This window comes from Talaromyces marneffei, chromosome 1, assembly GCF_009556855.1.
Source record: "Talaromyces marneffei chromosome 1, complete sequence".
NCBI classification, from domain to species: domain Eukaryota; kingdom Fungi; phylum Ascomycota; class Eurotiomycetes; order Eurotiales; family Trichocomaceae; genus Talaromyces; species Talaromyces marneffei.
Genome location: NC_072348.1, coordinates 282,899 through 301,360, shown reverse-complemented (window position 1 = coordinate 301,360; position 18,462 = coordinate 282,899). Strand labels below are relative to the sequence as shown.

Here is an 18,462-nt window from a genome sequence, read left to right as displayed (position 1 = left end):
CATGTCCAACGCATTTCAGTTAGGAGATCATCACACCCATATTCGTCGTGAATCAAATTTAACTGTAGTGACTACATAATAGAACCATATTTCTCCCCGCTCTCAGAAACTATGTGTACGCACTACCTTCGACCTGCCTCACGCCCTCCAAACCATGAAACCATCCCACACGATCTTTGGTAAACTGTTCCACTCTTGGCTTCAACTTCGTCTCATGCAAATTGAAGTCATCGACTGTGCCGATACGCAGGATGCTTACTCCTGGGAAAGCCTCGCCGCGACGATACATCAGTGTGCCGCAATTTGAGCAGAAGTAATTCGTCATCTTATTGCCAGAGCCAATGGTCTTTGATTGACCAAAGGTTTTGAGGTTTTCCTGGCCACGCACATGCTTCAAGTACTTGTCATCAATGGTGAAGTTGGATGCGAACATGGATGCAGTAAGTTTTCGGCAGTCCGTACAGTTGCAGAGGAATGTATCGACTAGGCCAGGCCCATTGGTTGGCTATCAATTGTTAGATAAAGCTAATAGGGGCCGTAATAAAGCATGATACGGATATCAGACTAGGGCTTACAAAGACCAGTTGCACTTCACCACAAAAGCATGTGGCTGTAGCCTCATCTTCTTTGGACCAGCCATCGCTGGCTAAGCCGGCCAACGGGATGTAGGGTTTGGACTTATCCTCCGTGAGGCTCATTTCGTGATTATTGTGCTTGCTGATGTAGGTTTAGTGAAGCCGGATGAGCCAAGGACCTTGAGGATCGGAATGAAAGCATTTATGTATGCCGGAGACCCGGGCAGCCACTTCGTTTCCTCCGAGCTACTACCTGCACACCAATTTCGGGTATGCATGTTCTTCATTTAGTATTTCCTTTGTTTTGGCTTGCTTGACCAATGATAGATAAACAACTCCGCGTCCATGCTGCCATTGTAACCAATGTTGGAAAAACATATGCATTCTTATTGGCACGTGCTAGGTTATTCCTACATAAATTTGCTGAGTAATGTCAATCTAGGAGTCAGTTAGTTTCTTTCCAGTTCTAGCCTTCATATTTGTCATTAATATCAAGCAAATTTCGGAGACGTCCGGGGTGTATTAACACCCCAACTCCGGTACTCCGAATACAGTGTGGCGTTTCCATGATCTACATTTTCCCGCCGCTTTACCTCTTTTGGAGAAGAACAATAACCCTAATTCGATCCATGAATGATGAGATTTGGTGCTACACTGCAACTCTAATTACTTTTCTATCATCTCCAATTCCTCAGACGACATCATGCGGAGAAATTGGCATGCGGGTGATTGATCTTCTACGACTTGACCCCGGAGTTCCTACTACTCTCCATCATCTCCTCTGCAATATCTCGCAACCACCACGATTCGGAGACATGTTCATGCGGGCAATTGCTCTGCAACGAGCTACTACATTCCGGAGTTTGTTGCATTTTGCGGTCTTGGTAAGAAACAAGAGGGTTCGAAATGAAGGTTGTTTACAAACTGAAAATATAGAGGTTGAGAGGGGAACAGGTAGATCATTCAACTATAAAAGTCATGAGCTGCCTCTGCCTGTTAAGTTAGAAATAGACAAGCCATCACAGAGGATTCTACCGGAATAACCGTATTTGAACTCTTTGTGAAGAGCACTACCGACGAAAATGAGGTTCTTATCATTAGTCCCCGCGCTGGCCTACATGGCAACAGCAATTCCTGTTCCACCAGAATTCGGACCCTCAAACCTCAACGAGGGAGTTACCCTAAACATCCCCGACGCGGTCTATCCTATCGAATCAACGGCGATTCCTGCAAACATTGGATTGCCGATAGTGCCACATCCTCTGCTGCCAAACCAGACAGCGCTTAAAGCGGTCTACCAGAATGAGACAGGACAGTGCACGTACTCGAATGCAGTGGTCCGCAAGGAATGGAGTTCTCTCACCAAGGTTCAGCGCAAGCAGTACATCGACGCTCTCAAGTGTTTGATGGACAAGCCTTCTGTTGTAATTGGTGTTCCCGCCACTCAGTCCTACTACTCCGACTTTGCCTTTTTGCATATCAATTATGCTCGGTTTACCCATTTCAACGGCAATTTCTTGTCGTGGCACCGACATCATGTCTGGCTATTTGAGCAGGCTCTTCACGGCTGCGGTTTCCCCAAGGGTCTTGGTGTTCCATACATGCATTGGCCTATGTACGGAGAATACGGCTTTGAGAACAGTACTATTTTCGACGAGAGTGAGTACAGTCTCGGTGGCAATGGTTGGCCAGACTTGACGCGCGACGGCAATGATCGTCGAGTTCCCCATGGCTCTGGCGGTGGCTGCGTTATGAGGGGTCCTTTCCATGATATGGTTCTCAACTTCCAGTCTTTCTACGACAGATACGCCCTTTCCGGCTTGCCCACTAACTGGAGCCAACCTGTTCAACGCTGCTTGGATCGTGATTTCAATCAATGGATCCTGCGTAACCAGATCAATCAGGATATTTATGATGGTGCTATTGCCCAGCCTAGTCTTCCAGCTTTCCAGAACTTCTCGGATAATCCCTTCTCTTCCTTTGCCATTCATGTTGGTGGACACGCGGCTGTTGGTATGACCATGAACGATCTTTTTGGAGGTTAGTATTTGGTGTACACCCATTGAAATTTTCGAATAACTAATTGCCAAAACAGGAACCATCGACCCATCTTTCTGGCTGCACCATTCCGGTATGGATCGTCTATGGGAGCGATGGCAAGAACAGGACCCAGCACGAAGAGACACATACCACGGAACTGATGTAGTGTACAATGCTGGTGGAAACCCAGTCAATGCCAGCAGCGTGATTGAATTCAGTACAGTGGGACCTAGAATTACTTTGGGTGAGGTCAAGGATCCCATGTCTGGTCCTTACTGTTACAGATTTGAGGAGCCAACCTGTTGGGACGGCCGCGGTTGCCCATGGCTTCCAGGTCACTAATTAAGAGGTTGAACTCGAGACATTCAGCGTTATGACGCTTGGATATTTCCCAACTTCTTAAGGTCTCCTTATGGACAATTTGGTGAGGACGAAGTCGATGGCGTGGATCTTTTGCTGTCGGTTTTGTCCACGCATTTAATGAAGGTGATGGTGATGAAGATGACAGATGCTCAGTTTGGCTTAATACGTGAAACACAAAGTAGTTCATGTCTACATGTGCTACCAAGCTATAGTATATCTCAGTTAACAGATCAAGAATATAGACGCTCATTACCATCTGTTATTAACTTGACTCAAAAGGGGCTATCAGCATATAATGTAAATTTCTCCCACTAAGATAAAATTTGTCGCAACGGAGTCACTATATCCTATGTCCTATGTCCTATATCTAAAGAGTATTCATTCCGTATTTTTTTTTAATTACTTTCCTTCACTCCCGTGATCTTGTTGATGCAGGCTCCAGTTATCTGAGGGTTACTTCAGTAACAAAGCATACCTCCCTTATATCTGACACGAATTTTGGCTCAGTGGTTTACAACCAAAGTCTATCACACACTATCAGTATTGGAACGAGCAGATACCTATATAAAGAATCATCAGAACATATATCGCGTTGTCTCAAAGGACATCTAGTCGTGGAATTTCGTCGTTATAAAAGAATATTTAGTCATAGACGTAAATGCAAAGTTTTATAAATATGTTCAAGTCTAAAGTAGGTCTTCTATCTTCTAATTCCAACATAAAACACCGCGATAGCGCATCTTGCCACTGTCAAGAGTTTTGGCGGCGGCTTCTATACCCTCAACAGACATTGGGAACTTTTGTACATTGGGATGAATGTTTCGCTCGGACGCAAATTTATACAACTTACGGAGCCCTCCACGAGAGGCCGTCAAGGCTCCCTGAATCCGTACGCCTTTGAGAACGGCATTATGGAGACGGACGGGAACTTTGTCGAAAGAGACAGTGAGGGGATAAATGGAACCGTGGATAGCCATCAAATCGACCAGGCTGTCGATCGAGTTAGAAACTTCATCAAAAACAGACTAAAAGGAAGTGTGAAACAACTTACAAGGTGTAGTCCATATTCGACGAACTTCCGCAAACCAACAAGTGATCCAGAGGCTTCATACCTTCCGGCTTCTCCCCTGACTTCAAGATATAATACTCATTTGCACCAAATTCAAAAGCTTCCTGCCTCTTTGAGTCGGAGCTGGAAAGGACAACCACATGGCAGCCTAACGCAGCAGCGAGCTTGATTGCCAAGTGACCGAGTCCTCCAATACCAAGGATACCGACTCGATCCGTAGCCTTGATGCCATATTCAGTCAAGACGGTCCAGACTGTTCCACCGGCACAAAGCAAAGGTGCAGCATCGACGGAGTCGTAGCCATCAGGAACAGGGACTACTGCATCAGCATCCCAAACAACGCCGTTTGAGAGTGATCCAATATCAGGATCTCCTTTAGTCTCAAAATCGACCACATTTTCACAGAATTGGTCCCACCCTAATTAATAGTGTTAGATTTTCGATAGTTTTTCATTCATGGATGATTGTCTTACCAGACAAGCAATGTTGACAACTGCCACAGACTTTTCTGGTATACCCGAATCCAACTCTATCACCTACCTTAACTGAGGTCACGTTGGGACCCAGCTTGCGCACAATACCTACACCTTCGTGTCCTAGTACCTTTCCGGAGTGAAGGTAGTGTAGATCGGTTCCGCACAGACCAGAGTGTGTAGTTTCGATGAAGATTTCATTGTTCCCGAGAGTCTTGGTCGCGTGGTCAGCGACAATGTTGCCTGAGACGCCACGAAATACGTCAAAGGAGACGGTATCGGACGACATTTTGGGCTTTATATTGGTATCAAGATTCAGTGGGAATATCGGGACAAGGCCAGGGGACTTCCAAGCTTGCTTTGACACTCCGGCGTTATCGATAGATACGATTCCTGCAGGAGACGAACCAACTAGGTACCTTGCGGATTCGACATGATTTATAGGCTATACATATTCGTATCATACGTTTTTTATTCTGAATGTTATTGAGGCCGAGATAGTAAAGGGCCTCCTAATATTGTCCAATAGGAGCATCTCCGAGCATCTACAGACTTCACAGCCAATGGGGATTACTCCTGTGTTAGCTGCATTCAGCACGCCCTAAGTATGGTTGACTCCGGCCTAAGTCGGAGAATTTTTGGGGTTGCACCAAGTTTGTATGAATAGAGAGTACGTACATATAGTTGTTTAAATTAAAAATGGATTAATGAGACCAGCCTCGCATCGACAGGCTAGATCAGCCCCACAGTTTCTGAGAATCTTCCCTCTTTTGAGGTTTTTGTATGTATCCATGTCTGTACTCTGTACTACAGCAGTATACGTAGCCAATTCTAGCCTAGCGGTGCTAAGCGACTTTACCATAGCTTGAAACTGGGAGAGTAACTATTGCTAAAATATTAGTCAAGTAGACTGCGCGATTTTACACGTATGAATAAGCGATGGTAGTCCGTGGAAGAATGAGGCCTAAAAATTTCCTCTTTCTTCGTATAACGTGCCACATACCTATCTTATGAAGTTTAATCTCGACAACAGTTCGCAGCTCCTTATGAGGAACAATCTGCCGACCAGAAATGGCCTCTTATCAAAATTTAACTCAACAGAAAGCATCATGTAACTGTGAAGCTGAGAAAAAGAACACTCTAGGGTTAAGGCTAAGACCTCGGCTGAGGATTAGCCCTTAGGGTTGGTTCGGCGGGGACATGCCGTATCTTATCTTTGCACCTCGAAGCAAATTCTTAGCCAACATGTTAGCATCATTTCAATATCACCGTGAATGCAATGGATGCTGACACCAGCCCAGCAGGCACTCGACCTTATCGCTCTAAATTAAAGAGGCCGTGCGATCGCTGTCGCTCCAGGAAGATAGCTTGCATCCTGCCCGAAAGCGGGCCTTGTCGCAATTGCTGGAATGTCGGCAAATCTTGTACATTCGACAAGCCGCCCAATCCGCGAAATCGTGACATTGGTAGTAGGCGAGCATCAACAAAAACAGCTGATTACTCTCTGAACTTTGTGACTACCCCTGAGAGACCAAATGAGCTCATAGTTTTCGAAAGGACGGGCCCCGAAAATCGCTCTTTTCAAGGGGATGGCAAGCTCTCGCCAAGAGGATGTCAGAACCATGATAATAATTTTCTACCCACGACAAATGGCAAGCAACCCAATCCAGCCGTCAGCTATGGCTCTCTAGATACCATCAATAATATTAGAGATACACCGAAAATCCAGCACATCCGATCCCTTGATCAATTGAGTGCCTCGACGGCACAGCTCTTTGGCACATCAGCAGAGTCCGATCCATGGTTACTGCGGCATTGCAAGTATGACGATAATGGCATGCGGCATCTACATGGGATCCATTTTCGAAATGTTGGCGGAGTACCGGTGGAGGGACTGGTACCTGTGCATTTTCTGGTGACCGAGGATTCGCTCCTGGGGCCATCCAAGGAAGCCACGTCATTTTCGCAGGAAATGGATGTACAGCAATTGAGGGCAGAATTGAACCAGATGATTCCGCCAAGATTTGGAGTACGCTTAATCCAATTGTACGTATCGCAGTTTTCACCCTCGATAGCACCCGCCCGTCTTCTAATCATCCGAGCACAGATTCATGAGATTTGTTTTTCCGGTGATGCCGGTGATCTCTCGGTCTCAAACGGGTGTTGCGTCTAAAATCTCTGAACAATCATTGCAAGACATTCCCGTTCACCTAGTCGCGGCACTCTATGCATCTGCACTGCCGTTTAAGATTTATGACCCCGAATTGGTTCTGTGCGGTGTCTACGACAGCCAATTGTGTGACAAACTGTGGCGAATGGTATATCAATTGATAATGCAAGAGATTCATACGCCGCACTTGTCTGTTCTCCAAGCTTGTTTGCTGTACTTACAACGCTTGCCAGTTGGAAGCCAGAGTGCATTAGCGGACAGTCCGTTTCTTTGGTCATTTCTTGGAACTACAGTTGGCCTGGCCTCATCCCTAGGTCTCCATCTTGAGCCCCGACCATGGGGCATTCCAGCTTGGGAAAAGCGGCTTCGACGACGGTTATGGTGGGCTGTATATGTGGAGGATAAGTGGCGAAGCTTGCTTATAGGGCGTCCACCATTTATTGACAGAGAAGAGTGGGATGTTCAGGGCTTGGACGATGTTGATTTTGTTGTCGACGGTCCGAATGGAAATCACGAGCAAGGTCAAGCCCATGACCGAAACGAGGAGTATGGTGCTATTTTCAGGTCATTCGCAAAACTGGCCATTATCGCGGACAACATTCATCAAACATTCTATACCCTGAAAGCATCTCAAAGGATGTGTGAGGATTTTCGAATATCAATCAACGCTGCTCGACCTATCCGGGAAGAATTGCAGTCCTGGTACGCATCTCTTCCCGAATCTCTACGCATCAAACAAAAACATGAAAACAACTACCAGAACACGCCCCGCATTGAAGGTGTTAGCTCACTACATTTTGCGTATCTGATTCTCGAGCTGTTTGTATATCGCGCTATCTTACGCCCATTAGCCCGATCGCCCCCGCCGCCACCGATAGCCGATGACAAAGATCCCCAGGATATCGCGTGGCTTCTTGAAGATTTAGGCTATGATGGACAGGGTCTAGATCAGCTTCCTGTTGTGGACTTTTCGGAGCTGGGTGATGCTGCGGAGGCGACGTTGAATGCTGCAGAAAAGTGTGCCGGGATCATTGTCAACTTTGTTGGAGCTTTGACTCCGGTTGATTTTGACACGTTTTGGTATCCCTGTAAGTCATCAATGACGAAAGCTCAAGTATGTTTTTGCTAATCTCAACAGGGACACGGATATCCTTTGCTACAGTATCCAACTTCATTCTTCTTCTCCTCATTCAAGCGCCCACTTCGCAGCATGCTTCACGAACAAAGCATCTACTGGATATCTGGTTACAAAATCTCAGTCGCCAATACAAGAATCACGAGAATTTGATGTCACTGGGTCTGGTACGACTGCGTACTCTGATGGCAGACGGACTGGCGCGCAATTTCATTGTTTCACCACACCTCGCTGAAGTTTTACACACGAATAACACAGGAAACGGCGCGATTCCGTCTAGCGCCAATGGCGCCTGGACTATCCAACCGTAGCTGAACATGCCATGACTATGACTCTATGAGTCCTGTGGATACCGGTAAAGTTGGCCGGTCATAAAGTCGCCCGAAGCGGCGGATGCAAGATAAGATACCTCAGCACTTGGCTTGGCCAACTGATACCGATAGCGATTTATTTTATTTTTTATTTTTTTTCGTCATCCAGTCATGATTCTGCTTTTTAAACTAGACACCTGAGGCATAATGTTTATTTTCATACATGTGATAATCATAATAATCATTTCTCAGACTTGAGAGGAACTGAGAACAACCGTCCCCATCCCTTAATCTGACTACTATCCACCCCGCAACGCTGCAACATCTCCCAGATAACTGTAACAACCGTATCCAGCAAAATAATCCCATACTTCTCCTCCCAAACCGCGCCTCTCTGCGCTGCATACAGATTCGTACAAAATGTCGAAATCGCTTTGACATCCTTCGCGGCAACAGCAGCAACCATATCATCCAACGTAGACTCTGTCACGTCTGCAAAATGGCTGTTTGTAAATAGACCTAGATGGCGTTCCTTGCTGCAGTCGACGCCGATGGTGGCATAGGTCTTGATAATGGCTTCTTGCACGTCGTCCTTATACGGTGTCACTAGTCCCAATTCTTTCTCTCCCAAAGCCTCCAACGCGCGATTGAGCGCAAGTACAGATGTGGTGGATGGTATCCCCGTGGCCGCAGTAATTTCCTCGCAGAGTTTCTCATCTGCCTCAAACCCGAGCCAGCCAGACGACGTGCCGCTCCAACCAATCATGTCGACGTGCGCATCAGCCAGTAGCTTGGCGGCTTCTATGATCTTCTCATTCTGGAATTGGGCGAGCGCGTCGTTCTCAAGGCTGATTTTGAGCACGGTGAAGCGCGAAAAGTGCACGCTGACGTTGGGGAGTTGCGAGATGATGGATTGCGTGAGTGGTTCGAGGCTTGTGTTTGAGGAGGGGGTGAGGATACCGAGGCGGATTCGTTTGGCCATTTTGTTGTTGAGGCTTGATTGTATGCAAGTAGAAAGCGAATTGTAAAAGAGACTGTAAGATTATTAAATAATTAACAAATAAAAGAAGTGAGGCATCCCAGATGTGTATACATAATTCTTGAAAGCTTCTCATCCAAGCCCTAATCTACATGTATCGGGCGATCGGCCGCCCCGATCTGATAAGGTACACGCCCATTTCAAATGTTAGTTAAGGGTCCGAGCTGAAGGTTATGAATCTTGATAGCATCTGATAGATAGCTATGATAAGAATATATTAACTATAAAATATGTATAAAACAGCTCAAAAGTCTCGTAGTTCCGCCGTCGTATAGGGAACCATACCGTATATCATTTTTCTGGCCAACAAACCAGCCAACCATCCCGCAAAGATGGCCTCCTCACGCAAACCCTTCTCGTATCGAACCCAACAAATCTTCGACAAACTAAAAGTCAACAACAACTCAGACGATGGCGAAGAAAGCGGGCAATTCGGCAAATGGTCTAACAAGGATCTCGACCCATCACCACCATCACAACGGACCTGGTCCGCATGGTCTTTTTTTGCGTTTCAGTTCAGTATTGCTTTCTCGCCGACGACGTATAACGCTGGTGCCAGTTTGTATGCGATTGGGTTGAATTGGTGGACTATTTTTATTGCTTCTAGTAACTCTTCTCCTTTATCCTGAGTTTCGTGTTGGGTTTGTGGCTGACCATGTGGTTGATGGTGTGAAGTTATTGTGTCGATTATGATTGCTGTTCTCCTCTTCTTGAATGCCAGAGGACCTGCTAGATACCACATCGGATATCCGACTATTGTCCGTTCATCAGCCGGTATTTATGGCTCTCTCGTGTTTATCTTCATTCGTGGTGTAAGCCATATTCAATCTCCTCTTGTCATGGTCCATACTAAGATACTCTAGGTCGTGGCGATCCTGTATATGAGTATCCAGACGTACTACGCCAGCTCATTCCTGGCGGTCATGCTACGCTGCGTCTTCGGACATCGTTGGACTGAGTTTCCCAATCGTATGCCGTCCTCCTCTCTGACAATGCGACATGCGCTAACAGTGCATATTCTACAGACCTCCCTGCAAGTGCCGCCATCACCTCTGCCAATCTGTTGGCATTCGGCCTGCTATGGCTCATCCAATTCCCATTCGCATTCGTGCATCCCAGCAAGATGGCACGCGTATTCCAGATCAAATCCATCATCGCACCTATCGGATTAATAGTGACTATGATATGGGCTCTAGTAAGTCTCTCCTCCCCCTATAACCCCTTCGTGAAGTATACTAAGCAACTTTTTCTAAAAGGCATCCAGCCACGGCGCCGACTTCAACGGCTTAAGCTCCAAAACCGTTTCCGGCGCCGCCCTCGGCTGGTCCTTCATGAAAGCCATCAACTCCATTGTCTCGAACGTTATCCCGCCCTTGGTCAATATCGCGGACCTCGCTCGATATGTGCAAAAGCCGCGCGATACGTTGCCGATGCCAATTGGGTTGGTCGTGAGTAAGCCTCTCGTTGTGTTCTTGGGCATGGTGATTACTGCTGCGGGATATAAGCAGTTTGGTGAGGCGCACTGGAATCTGTGGGATTTCTACTCGAGTGTTTTGGATCATTACTGGAGTCCGGGGGCGAGGGCGCTTGTCTTCTTGGCTGCTGGTATTCAGGTACGTTATTTTCCGTCCCTTTCGAAAATAGGGCTGCAATGACTGACAAGAGGATGAAGGCATTCGCAACATTCGTCACAAACTTTACGAGTAATTCGATCCCCGTTGGCTGCGATCTCACAGGCTTGTTTCCACGTCATTTCACCATTGTGCGTGGCCAGGTCTTGTGCTTTCTTCTCGCCTGGGTGTGCAGTATGTGTCTTCCCCCCTAAAATATAGATCTAGCTTTGACATCTAACTAACGCGATGGCAGTCCCCTGGAAACTAACCCACTCCGCAACTTCATTCTTAAACTTCCTTGGCTCCTATCTCTGCTTCATCTGCCCCATCGTTGCTTGCATGGTGTACGTCCCCCCTCCCTATCCGATTCCAGAACTTTCTTTCACCACTAACATAATAATGCAGAGTCGACTACTGGTTCGTCCGCAAAGGAAACCTACACATCCCCTCCCTCTACAAACCTTCCCAAGACTCAATCTATTATTACACCTGGGGCTTCAATCCCCGCGCTTTCGTGGCCTGGGTCGTCGCCATCGCCCTCGTAATTCCAGGCGTAGCCTCCGTCCTGTCCCCGGGATCAATTGGCGCTGCCGCCGTGAAGATATACAACATGGGCTTTTTACTATCCACCATTGTCGCCGGATTGGTGTATTACATCGCTTGCCGTATCTGGCCAGTCCCGATATTCCCCGCAGAATTGGATGGCCGAATGGATAAGTCGTGGGAGGCGATTGGCTATACAGAAGGATTTTTCGCTGAAGACGAGGTTGTGCCGGAGTATTTGAGGGAGAAGGTTTTCGATGAGAGTCGGAGAATTGATGTGAAGTCGAAGGAAGCGGCGATGAATGAGGATGGTGAACATTCGACGCGGTGGGTTTGATTCGCTACAGTCCAGGGATAGTAGATAGATGATAAAATATTTAGATATTTAATTTCATGTATAGAAATCCTGAATTCGTGTCCTACATAGATTCAACTTGGATGTCTGCTATGTAGCCGATGGACATGAAGCCATCGATCAGCAGCAAACATAACTCAAAACACAAAATCATGACAGCAAAAATAGAAAGAAAAAAGCAAAATAATCAGACTTGTCACACTTTCGATATATAGATATATCACACCATATGAACCTTCTCACATCATAAGACGGCACGAGCCATGTATCAATCTGAAAATAATAATCGACCAAAGTCAATCTCCATGCTTGTAGCAAGAGTCAAAACAATTCGGGCCGACGCCCGTTTTTTTTTTTTTTTTTTTTTTGTAGATTTAAAATTTTTCGTTGTCAATCAACTTGTAACATGCCTTTTCTTCCGGGACTGTTCCGTTCTCAAGTCTAAGGTGAGCCAATTCATCCGGATCATTCTGATATGAGAGGCAACGGACAGAATGTGGAAAACAGCCCAGTCAGGAAGACAGTGCCAACGGATACTAAGCTTTGGAGGAGTGGATCCCCAAGTGTGTTTAAGCACGGCACAGTAACCTCGAATTCGGGAATATAAGAAAACTCCGATTTCAGGAAGCGTTTTGGTTCCAGCAAGCAGATTGTAGGTACCATTTCGCACCCAACAGGTGGTCCAGACCATCATTAATCGATTGTATGTGGAAAATAACCCCTTTATCGTGATATTGGAGAGTAGAAAATTTTCTAGGACTTCAAAGTGAAATCCTTAACTTCTACCTTTAAGGAACCCATAACTTTCCTTGTCCACGTCCACCACGAGAGGAAGTATTTGCTCGAGAGTTTCCGGTACCGCGCTGACGACGACGACTGCTACTACCGTTGCCACCATTGGTCTGGCCATGACCATGATCATCGCCATGACGCCTAGAGGCAGCAGCTAGACCACGAGAAGCCACTGTTTGAGAGCTCAAATCAAGAGAAGGCTGCTTGACAGTCATTGTAGCGCCAATTGACCGGCTAAAAGAGTCCGGATCTATTGGCTGCGAAGGTACTTCAACGGTAGTATCAGCCTGGGCAATGGCTGCAACCGTAGCTGCTCGCGTCTTGCGACCATTTGCGCCTCGGCTTCCACTGCCACGACCCGCACCTTTGCCTCTCCCACGAGGAACAAATACTAACTCATCCTCCTCGCTGTCGTTTTCATAGGAGAAAAGCGGCTTTGGCGATGGAGCAACGTGTTGCGTTTTTTCGGCATATTTGACACGGTTCTTGAATTCTTTCTCTTCATACTGAATGGCGGTTCGGAGCTGATGGATATTCTTGGTCGTGATCCCAAACTTTTGGGCCCAAACCTGGGTGTCGCGATCGTTGCTGATTAGTGTAAGGTTTTGTGGAACGCCTATAGATCCCTCGTCATGATGTAGACGCCATAACAACGCGCTTAACAATGGTCGCAGCACTGTAGGAGTTGGCGGTGTGTTTGAAGAAGTCGAAGTCGAACGATTGTGGCCACGTTTGGCATTTCGGTCCGCAAATTCCGGGCTAGTTTGAGAGCTGCGGGACGATGCTCGCGATCCCTCGTCGCTTTGAGTACCAACCGATGGGATTGAAACGGAGGACTTGATGTCATTCTGAGCACCAACCGCAGCCGGTCCCTTGAAGTTCAGCTTGCTCAACAGCATTTGGGATAGATCGCTTGGCAAGCCGGGTAATCCAGGTCCCTTCTGTTCGGGTTCCGGCTTTGTTGAAACGCCATTCGCTTTCGCATCATCAGTCCTAGGTGTAGTGATATCGCCATCGGTCGGGGCGTATTCGTCAATCTCTTCTTCAAACTCCGGGAGAAAAAATTGCTCCGCATCTGCCCAGTTGTCATACTGCTCCATAGGTCCTTGGAGGACGATTCGGTCTGCTGGAATGGTGTCTTTGCCGGATGTGACGCGATCGAGAAAACGAACGGCTTCGCGAGAGTTGATAGCGACCTGAGAACCACCGCGCTTTGGTGCCTGAAGACGCTCGAGAGCTGCGAATTGATCAGTTTGTTAGCCCGTGCTGGCAATACCGCAAGCCGGTCGGTGACGACTGCGAGGAATGTTGGCGAGCCTACTATAGAGCGGAACAAACAGTGTGATAGCTCCGTTGGAAGCCCATCGCTTAATTTCGCTGACATTGGTGGTCAAGACGGTGTCGTCCACAGCACAGTGGAACACTTTTCGAGCCGCCGACATGTTGCCGAAGATTTCACCTTCAGCAAGGATTCGGCAAGCAAAGGTGGGAGAAAAGAGATCCAGTCTCTAGATGGGGTAGTCGATGTAGGTCAAAGTGAGAACTAGCCATTTAGCAGTCAGTCAGTCAGTCAGTCGGCTAGTCGCTCAGCCCACGACGTTTCGCACGTTGGTGAAAGCAAGTGGGGGTTAAATCGGAGATGGCTTGGTGGATATGGCGCAACGCAGAAAAGAGTGACAATGCGATAACTCACAGTTGAAACAATACTTGATAGGTAATTTAGTAGCCAGCATTTTATCATCGAGTGCCTCGCTCATGGCATGGACAGTGTTGGGTGCATATGTAGAGAGGTTGTTGGTTGAGGACAAGTTGCTTTCAAAGAGGTGTGAGATTGTCCGACAACGAAGCAGTGGAAGGCCCGAAACAACAGCCAAGAGAGGCAGTCGCCGGCCAATCATATTCCAGCCCCGCGATTACGATTGATTATTTCCTGCGTTTCAGCAACTAAGTTACTAACTATGAGTACAGCCTATGTATGGAAGTGAATATTTCTCGGATATTTGGATTGATTTTGATAGTCACGTATTTTTAATCAAGCTAGTAGCAGATATTCACGACAACCGATATCGCGCGCGTGGCTAATTAGTTGCAGGCTTCCTCCAGGATTTCCGCGGCCCTCGTTTCCAAGGCATAACACCAATACGAATACATTAAACGTTGGATTTTGGAACTTTTGGTGCTGGCTTTTCGGATTTTCTGATGCCATACTCAGGCATTTGGGCATTAAATGCAAGAAAAACTGCCGGAGAATAGTGATACTGAGACGCGAGGTACTTTTGCCGACGTGTCCGAGAGAGACTCGTCAATCATTGTGAGCAATATCGTGACGTTAGAGTTTCTTGATAAGACCGCTATCTTCCTTTACCCGCTGGGCCCATTCACTAGAGAAATCCAGCTTTAGCGTTTGCACACCTTCAAGAAGGAAAGAAATACTTACGTCCAGCTTCCATCGTACAATCGTCGCTTCGCTGGGTCGCCAAACTCAGCTATAGTAAGCGCAGCCTCAATGACCGCCGCAGTCACTCCAGATCCACAAGAGGTAATAATGGTCTTTGATGGATCAACGCCCTTGGACTCAAACACCTTGCGCAGTTCTTCGGGGGACAAAAATGCTTTGGTCTTGGGGTCAAGGAGTTCGCTAAAAGGCACACTCTTGGAACCAGGCATATGACCCGAAGACAATCCAGCGCGAGGCTCAGGAGATTCACCCGACCAGCGTCCATACGGCCGGGCGTCTAGAATTTCAACCTCATCGGCTCCTTCTTTGCCGTAATCCTTTGCAATCTCCTTCATCTCAGGAAAATGCACTACTTTGTCGACGTCATAAGGAGGAATTGTGTAGTTTGTCTTGGTAAATGGTTTGGCATCTCCCGACTCTGTGGGCAAGCCCTGCTCCACCCATAGCCTGAAATTATTGAGTATATAAACATTAGGATGACCAAAAAAGCGTAGGGTCCATCCGACACGAGGCGCACTGAGAATGCCCTGCTCGGCCGTATCGTAGACAACCACTTCGTCATCACGGTGAATTCCGAGCTCACTCATTGCTTCGGCGAATCGCTCTTTGGTGGGAAGCATATGAGGGTAAGGAGAATTCTCGTCCTTAACAGCATCAATATCGAAGAATCGAGAATGCGGGATGTGGCTTCTGTGGAAAGCTTGGATGCCTGTGCGGCCTTCGGGGTCGTTTGGCATGAACCATGATGCGCAGAGGGGGATAACTCTGGGCGCTGTAGAGATCTCGCTAGAAGGGTAGTGCTTTAATGCGTTGTTGAGTTCCTGAGGGGTAACGAGATAGGATGAGAAGGATCGTTGCTGAGTGTAAGCCATGGTGGCTTGTTGCCGGGAGAGAAGTGAGAAGAGCGAGGGGCGCAACGAGGAGCGAAGAGCGGTCAGAGTCATGGTAGCAGATAAGATGAATTACATGTCAAGCGATATGAATTATTTTTTTTTATTATTGTTTGTTGGTCAAGATGGAATAGCTAGCGTGATTGCGTGATGTGGAGTCGCTATTTAACATTTGTCAGGACGAAGAGGTGTCAGAGGTCTAGAGTCAAACTAGAGGGGAGGGAGGCGAGAGAGTTGGGGAAGCTCCAGCTAGTTGACTACCTTATCTGATACGACAGGGTGTAGATAGCTATCCGTCGCCACTTGCTCTTCGTGGCCTAGTGCGGGATGTTTCTGTTTATGTACGTACTCTCTTCTTCACCCGGCAACACAGCACACCACCCGCCAGCTCGCCATCTAGAGATCGCATACCGGCTGCCTATCAACATGAAGGTCACTATCAAAGAATGGAATGCCGTCGCATCCTGGCGCTGGGACATGCCCGAAGACGAAGTGTGCGGTATCTGTCGCGTCCAGTTCGACGGAACTTGTCCAACGTGCAAATTTCCTGGCGACGACTGTTCTCTGTGTATGTTCTCATCCCAGCAACTGATCAAGAGCTCGCTCTCTAACTGTATCTCAGTAATCGGAACGTGCGGCCATTCTTTCCACATGGTATGTTCAGCGACCGCCCCGTTTCGTCAACCGAAGCTAATATTGTCCAGCACTGTCTTCTTACGTGGATTGCGCAAGAATCTTCAAAAGGACTTTGTCCCATGTGCCGACAGAGTAAGTCGTGGACAATTGAATGGACATGTACAGCACTGACTTCTTCTTAGAATTCGAGTGGAAAAAGAACGACGAGACCGAGGCCACAGGTCAACCTGCCGAACCTACCTCCTCGTAGTATCATGACTCCCTTAGATACATTTCCATTACTGTACTTGTCCTGCATTGATTGGCGTTCAAGGAACTCGATACCCTTTTCCTTGGTTGTTACTGTTGCAATTAGATTTGAGTCAAATTACACTATTTTCAAGTCATATCATCATAAATCCTCTATGTTTCTGTATTTGAAATACTCTACGTTGATAGGTTCATTTGCTTGAACAAGCTGAGTGATGGAGTCTGTCCGCTCCGTAGTTATCGTGTGAAGCTACTAAGCTAAGGTGGATCCCTCCGCACTGAACTCTACCCTGCTTCATCTAACTTACATCCCAAGCCTCTTCTCGACACAAACACCATGCCCAGCACAAACATGTAGCTGCATCATACTTTCTGCTCTTTGTGCTACTAATCTACTTATCTTGTGGAGATGTCGTCTTTGCCTAAACAACACAACTTCATCCACACCTCGTCATCTAGACAGTCTCCCTTCCGCGCCGCCGCTAACACCACCAGCGCGAACCCGTCTACCGCAACCTCACGGCCGCGACCTATCGGGCATCTGTCCGACCAGAAACGAAACGATGCATCTCACACTCAGCTAGGTGATAACCCACAACACCACGATGACCACCACGAACTCGCCCCCGACTACCCCTTCGAAGGCACAGAACAAGCCTACAACGACGACCACGACAACAACAGACCCAAAGCTGCTACCAACTTCAAGCCCTTCTTTACACTGATCGAAGACGCGAATTCTTCCGATTACCATCACCCGACTGTCCACTACATCTTCTCTGACGATGATGCGGAATTAATGACTGAGGCTTCGCTGCGAGTCCTCGAAACGGGTCAGCACAATGCGACATCCCCTCCTCCTCCTCCTCCTCCTCCTCCGCGCCACGATGGGGAAGAAGGACTAGAATATGGGGACCAGCAATCGTCACACCTGGAAAGCAACAGGCCCTCGCTCTTACCGCCGCCGATACCAGGCGTCAAGGAACGCTTTATCGTTTTAGATGTTGAGCAGTCGACCACCGCAATCGGGAACCCATCATCTGCCCCGGACGCCCTTCTCGCCGGAACATCGGCGGGTACAGGAACAACGGTCGTATCAACTTCGCCGGCCCAGAGACAACAGCAGCAGCAGCAGCCGTTCGGATACCGCGTCGTCTCCGCGCATAGCCTCACGCCAGATTGGCAGGTTCTCGACGCATCGCTTAGTCCTGCACCAACGTTCGACATGCCTACCGGCGATCAAGCGAGCGTTAGTAACACGCTCATGCTCCGCATTGAAGGCACAGGCGGCCATGCGCGGGATATACCCGTTGGAAAGGATAGGGAAGGACAGCAAACGCTGGAGGAAATGATGGAGCAGTTTGATAAACGGATGGCGGAGTTGAGGAGGGTTATTCAGACGGGTGGTGACTATTCGCCGTTGGGGGTGACGGCGGCTGCTACTCATGCCGAGGGGGATGAGGAAGTGGCTCGCGCCGGTGAAGAGGGAGAAGAGAGTCATGAGGAGGCTGTTGCGAATGAATAGGCTCTTCGTCCTGTATGATACGACATGAAGAATTGATGATTTAGTTATGATTACAAGACCATCGGCTACTATGATACGATCTCATGCAAGTCAATGATAGAACAGGTTGGTTAGTTCTTATGAATAAACCAGAATAACGCCACTCCAAACCTCCATCCCCGTAGTCCATACCATATACAAATGAATAAGAAAGTCAAGTGAACGATGTACAATGTACAACACACAA

The 18,462-nt window shown here is 47.6% G+C and overlaps 10 protein-coding genes across 10 annotated transcripts; 5 read left to right on the top strand and 5 right to left on the bottom strand.

Annotated features, from left to right (window-relative positions):
- Positions 1-109: 109 nt before the first annotated feature.
- EYB26_000107 (uncharacterized protein) lies at positions 110-698 on the bottom strand (the record flags this gene model as incomplete). The annotated part of the gene is made up of 2 exons (XM_054259424.1): positions 110-505; positions 576-698. 2 exons carry the CDS (start codon positions 696-698, stop codon positions 110-112), a joined length of 519 nt encoding a protein of 172 aa, XP_054115399.1.
- A 959-nt stretch (positions 699-1,657) lies between these two features.
- Positions 1,658-2,957, top strand: EYB26_000106 (uncharacterized protein; the record flags this gene model as incomplete). The annotated part of the gene is made up of 2 exons (XM_054259423.1): positions 1,658-2,615; positions 2,671-2,957. The coding sequence occupies 2 exons, from the start codon at positions 1,658-1,660 to the stop codon at positions 2,955-2,957; spliced, it is 1,245 nt and encodes a 414-aa protein (XP_054115398.1).
- Positions 2,958-3,685: 728 nt separating this feature from the next.
- On the bottom strand, positions 3,686-4,809 carry EYB26_000105 (uncharacterized protein; the record flags this gene model as incomplete). Its single annotated transcript, XM_054259422.1, has 3 exons — positions 3,686-3,968; positions 4,030-4,465; positions 4,521-4,809. The coding sequence occupies 3 exons, from the start codon at positions 4,807-4,809 to the stop codon at positions 3,686-3,688; spliced, it is 1,008 nt and encodes a 335-aa protein (XP_054115397.1).
- Positions 4,810-5,799: 990 nt separating this feature from the next.
- EYB26_000104 (uncharacterized protein) lies at positions 5,800-8,136 on the top strand (the record flags this gene model as incomplete). Its single annotated transcript, XM_054259421.1, has 3 exons — positions 5,800-6,566; positions 6,628-7,778; positions 7,829-8,136. 3 exons carry the CDS (start codon positions 5,800-5,802, stop codon positions 8,134-8,136), a joined length of 2,226 nt encoding a protein of 741 aa, XP_054115396.1.
- A 241-nt stretch (positions 8,137-8,377) lies between these two features.
- Positions 8,378-9,118, bottom strand: EYB26_000103 (uncharacterized protein; the record flags this gene model as incomplete). The annotated part of the gene is made up of 1 exon (XM_054259420.1): positions 8,378-9,118. One exon carries the CDS (start codon positions 9,116-9,118, stop codon positions 8,378-8,380), a length of 741 nt encoding a protein of 246 aa, XP_054115395.1.
- Positions 9,119-9,507: 389 nt separating this feature from the next.
- On the top strand, positions 9,508-11,668 carry EYB26_000102 (uncharacterized protein; the record flags this gene model as incomplete). Its single annotated transcript, XM_054259419.1, has 8 exons — positions 9,508-9,781; positions 9,851-9,987; positions 10,039-10,144; positions 10,201-10,370; positions 10,432-10,788; positions 10,848-10,980; positions 11,042-11,132; positions 11,194-11,668. 8 exons carry the CDS (start codon positions 9,508-9,510, stop codon positions 11,666-11,668), a joined length of 1,743 nt encoding a protein of 580 aa, XP_054115394.1.
- Positions 11,669-12,474: 806 nt separating this feature from the next.
- Positions 12,475-13,920, bottom strand: EYB26_000101 (uncharacterized protein; the record flags this gene model as incomplete). The annotated part of the gene is made up of 2 exons (XM_054259418.1): positions 12,475-13,715; positions 13,800-13,920. 2 exons carry the CDS (start codon positions 13,918-13,920, stop codon positions 12,475-12,477), a joined length of 1,362 nt encoding a protein of 453 aa, XP_054115393.1.
- Positions 13,921-14,807: 887 nt separating this feature from the next.
- EYB26_000100 (uncharacterized protein) lies at positions 14,808-15,880 on the bottom strand (the record flags this gene model as incomplete). The annotated part of the gene is made up of 2 exons (XM_054259417.1): positions 14,808-14,859; positions 14,916-15,880. 2 exons carry the CDS (start codon positions 15,878-15,880, stop codon positions 14,808-14,810), a joined length of 1,017 nt encoding a protein of 338 aa, XP_054115392.1.
- Positions 15,881-16,252: 372 nt separating this feature from the next.
- EYB26_000099 (uncharacterized protein) lies at positions 16,253-16,712 on the top strand (the record flags this gene model as incomplete). Its single annotated transcript, XM_054259416.1, has 4 exons — positions 16,253-16,394; positions 16,449-16,480; positions 16,531-16,594; positions 16,645-16,712. 4 exons carry the CDS (start codon positions 16,253-16,255, stop codon positions 16,710-16,712), a joined length of 306 nt encoding a protein of 101 aa, XP_054115391.1.
- A 408-nt stretch (positions 16,713-17,120) lies between these two features.
- EYB26_000098 (uncharacterized protein) lies at positions 17,121-18,236 on the top strand (the record flags this gene model as incomplete). The annotated part of the gene is made up of 1 exon (XM_054259415.1): positions 17,121-18,236. One exon carries the CDS (start codon positions 17,121-17,123, stop codon positions 18,234-18,236), a length of 1,116 nt encoding a protein of 371 aa, XP_054115390.1.
- Between the last annotated feature and the right edge of the window lie 226 nt (positions 18,237-18,462).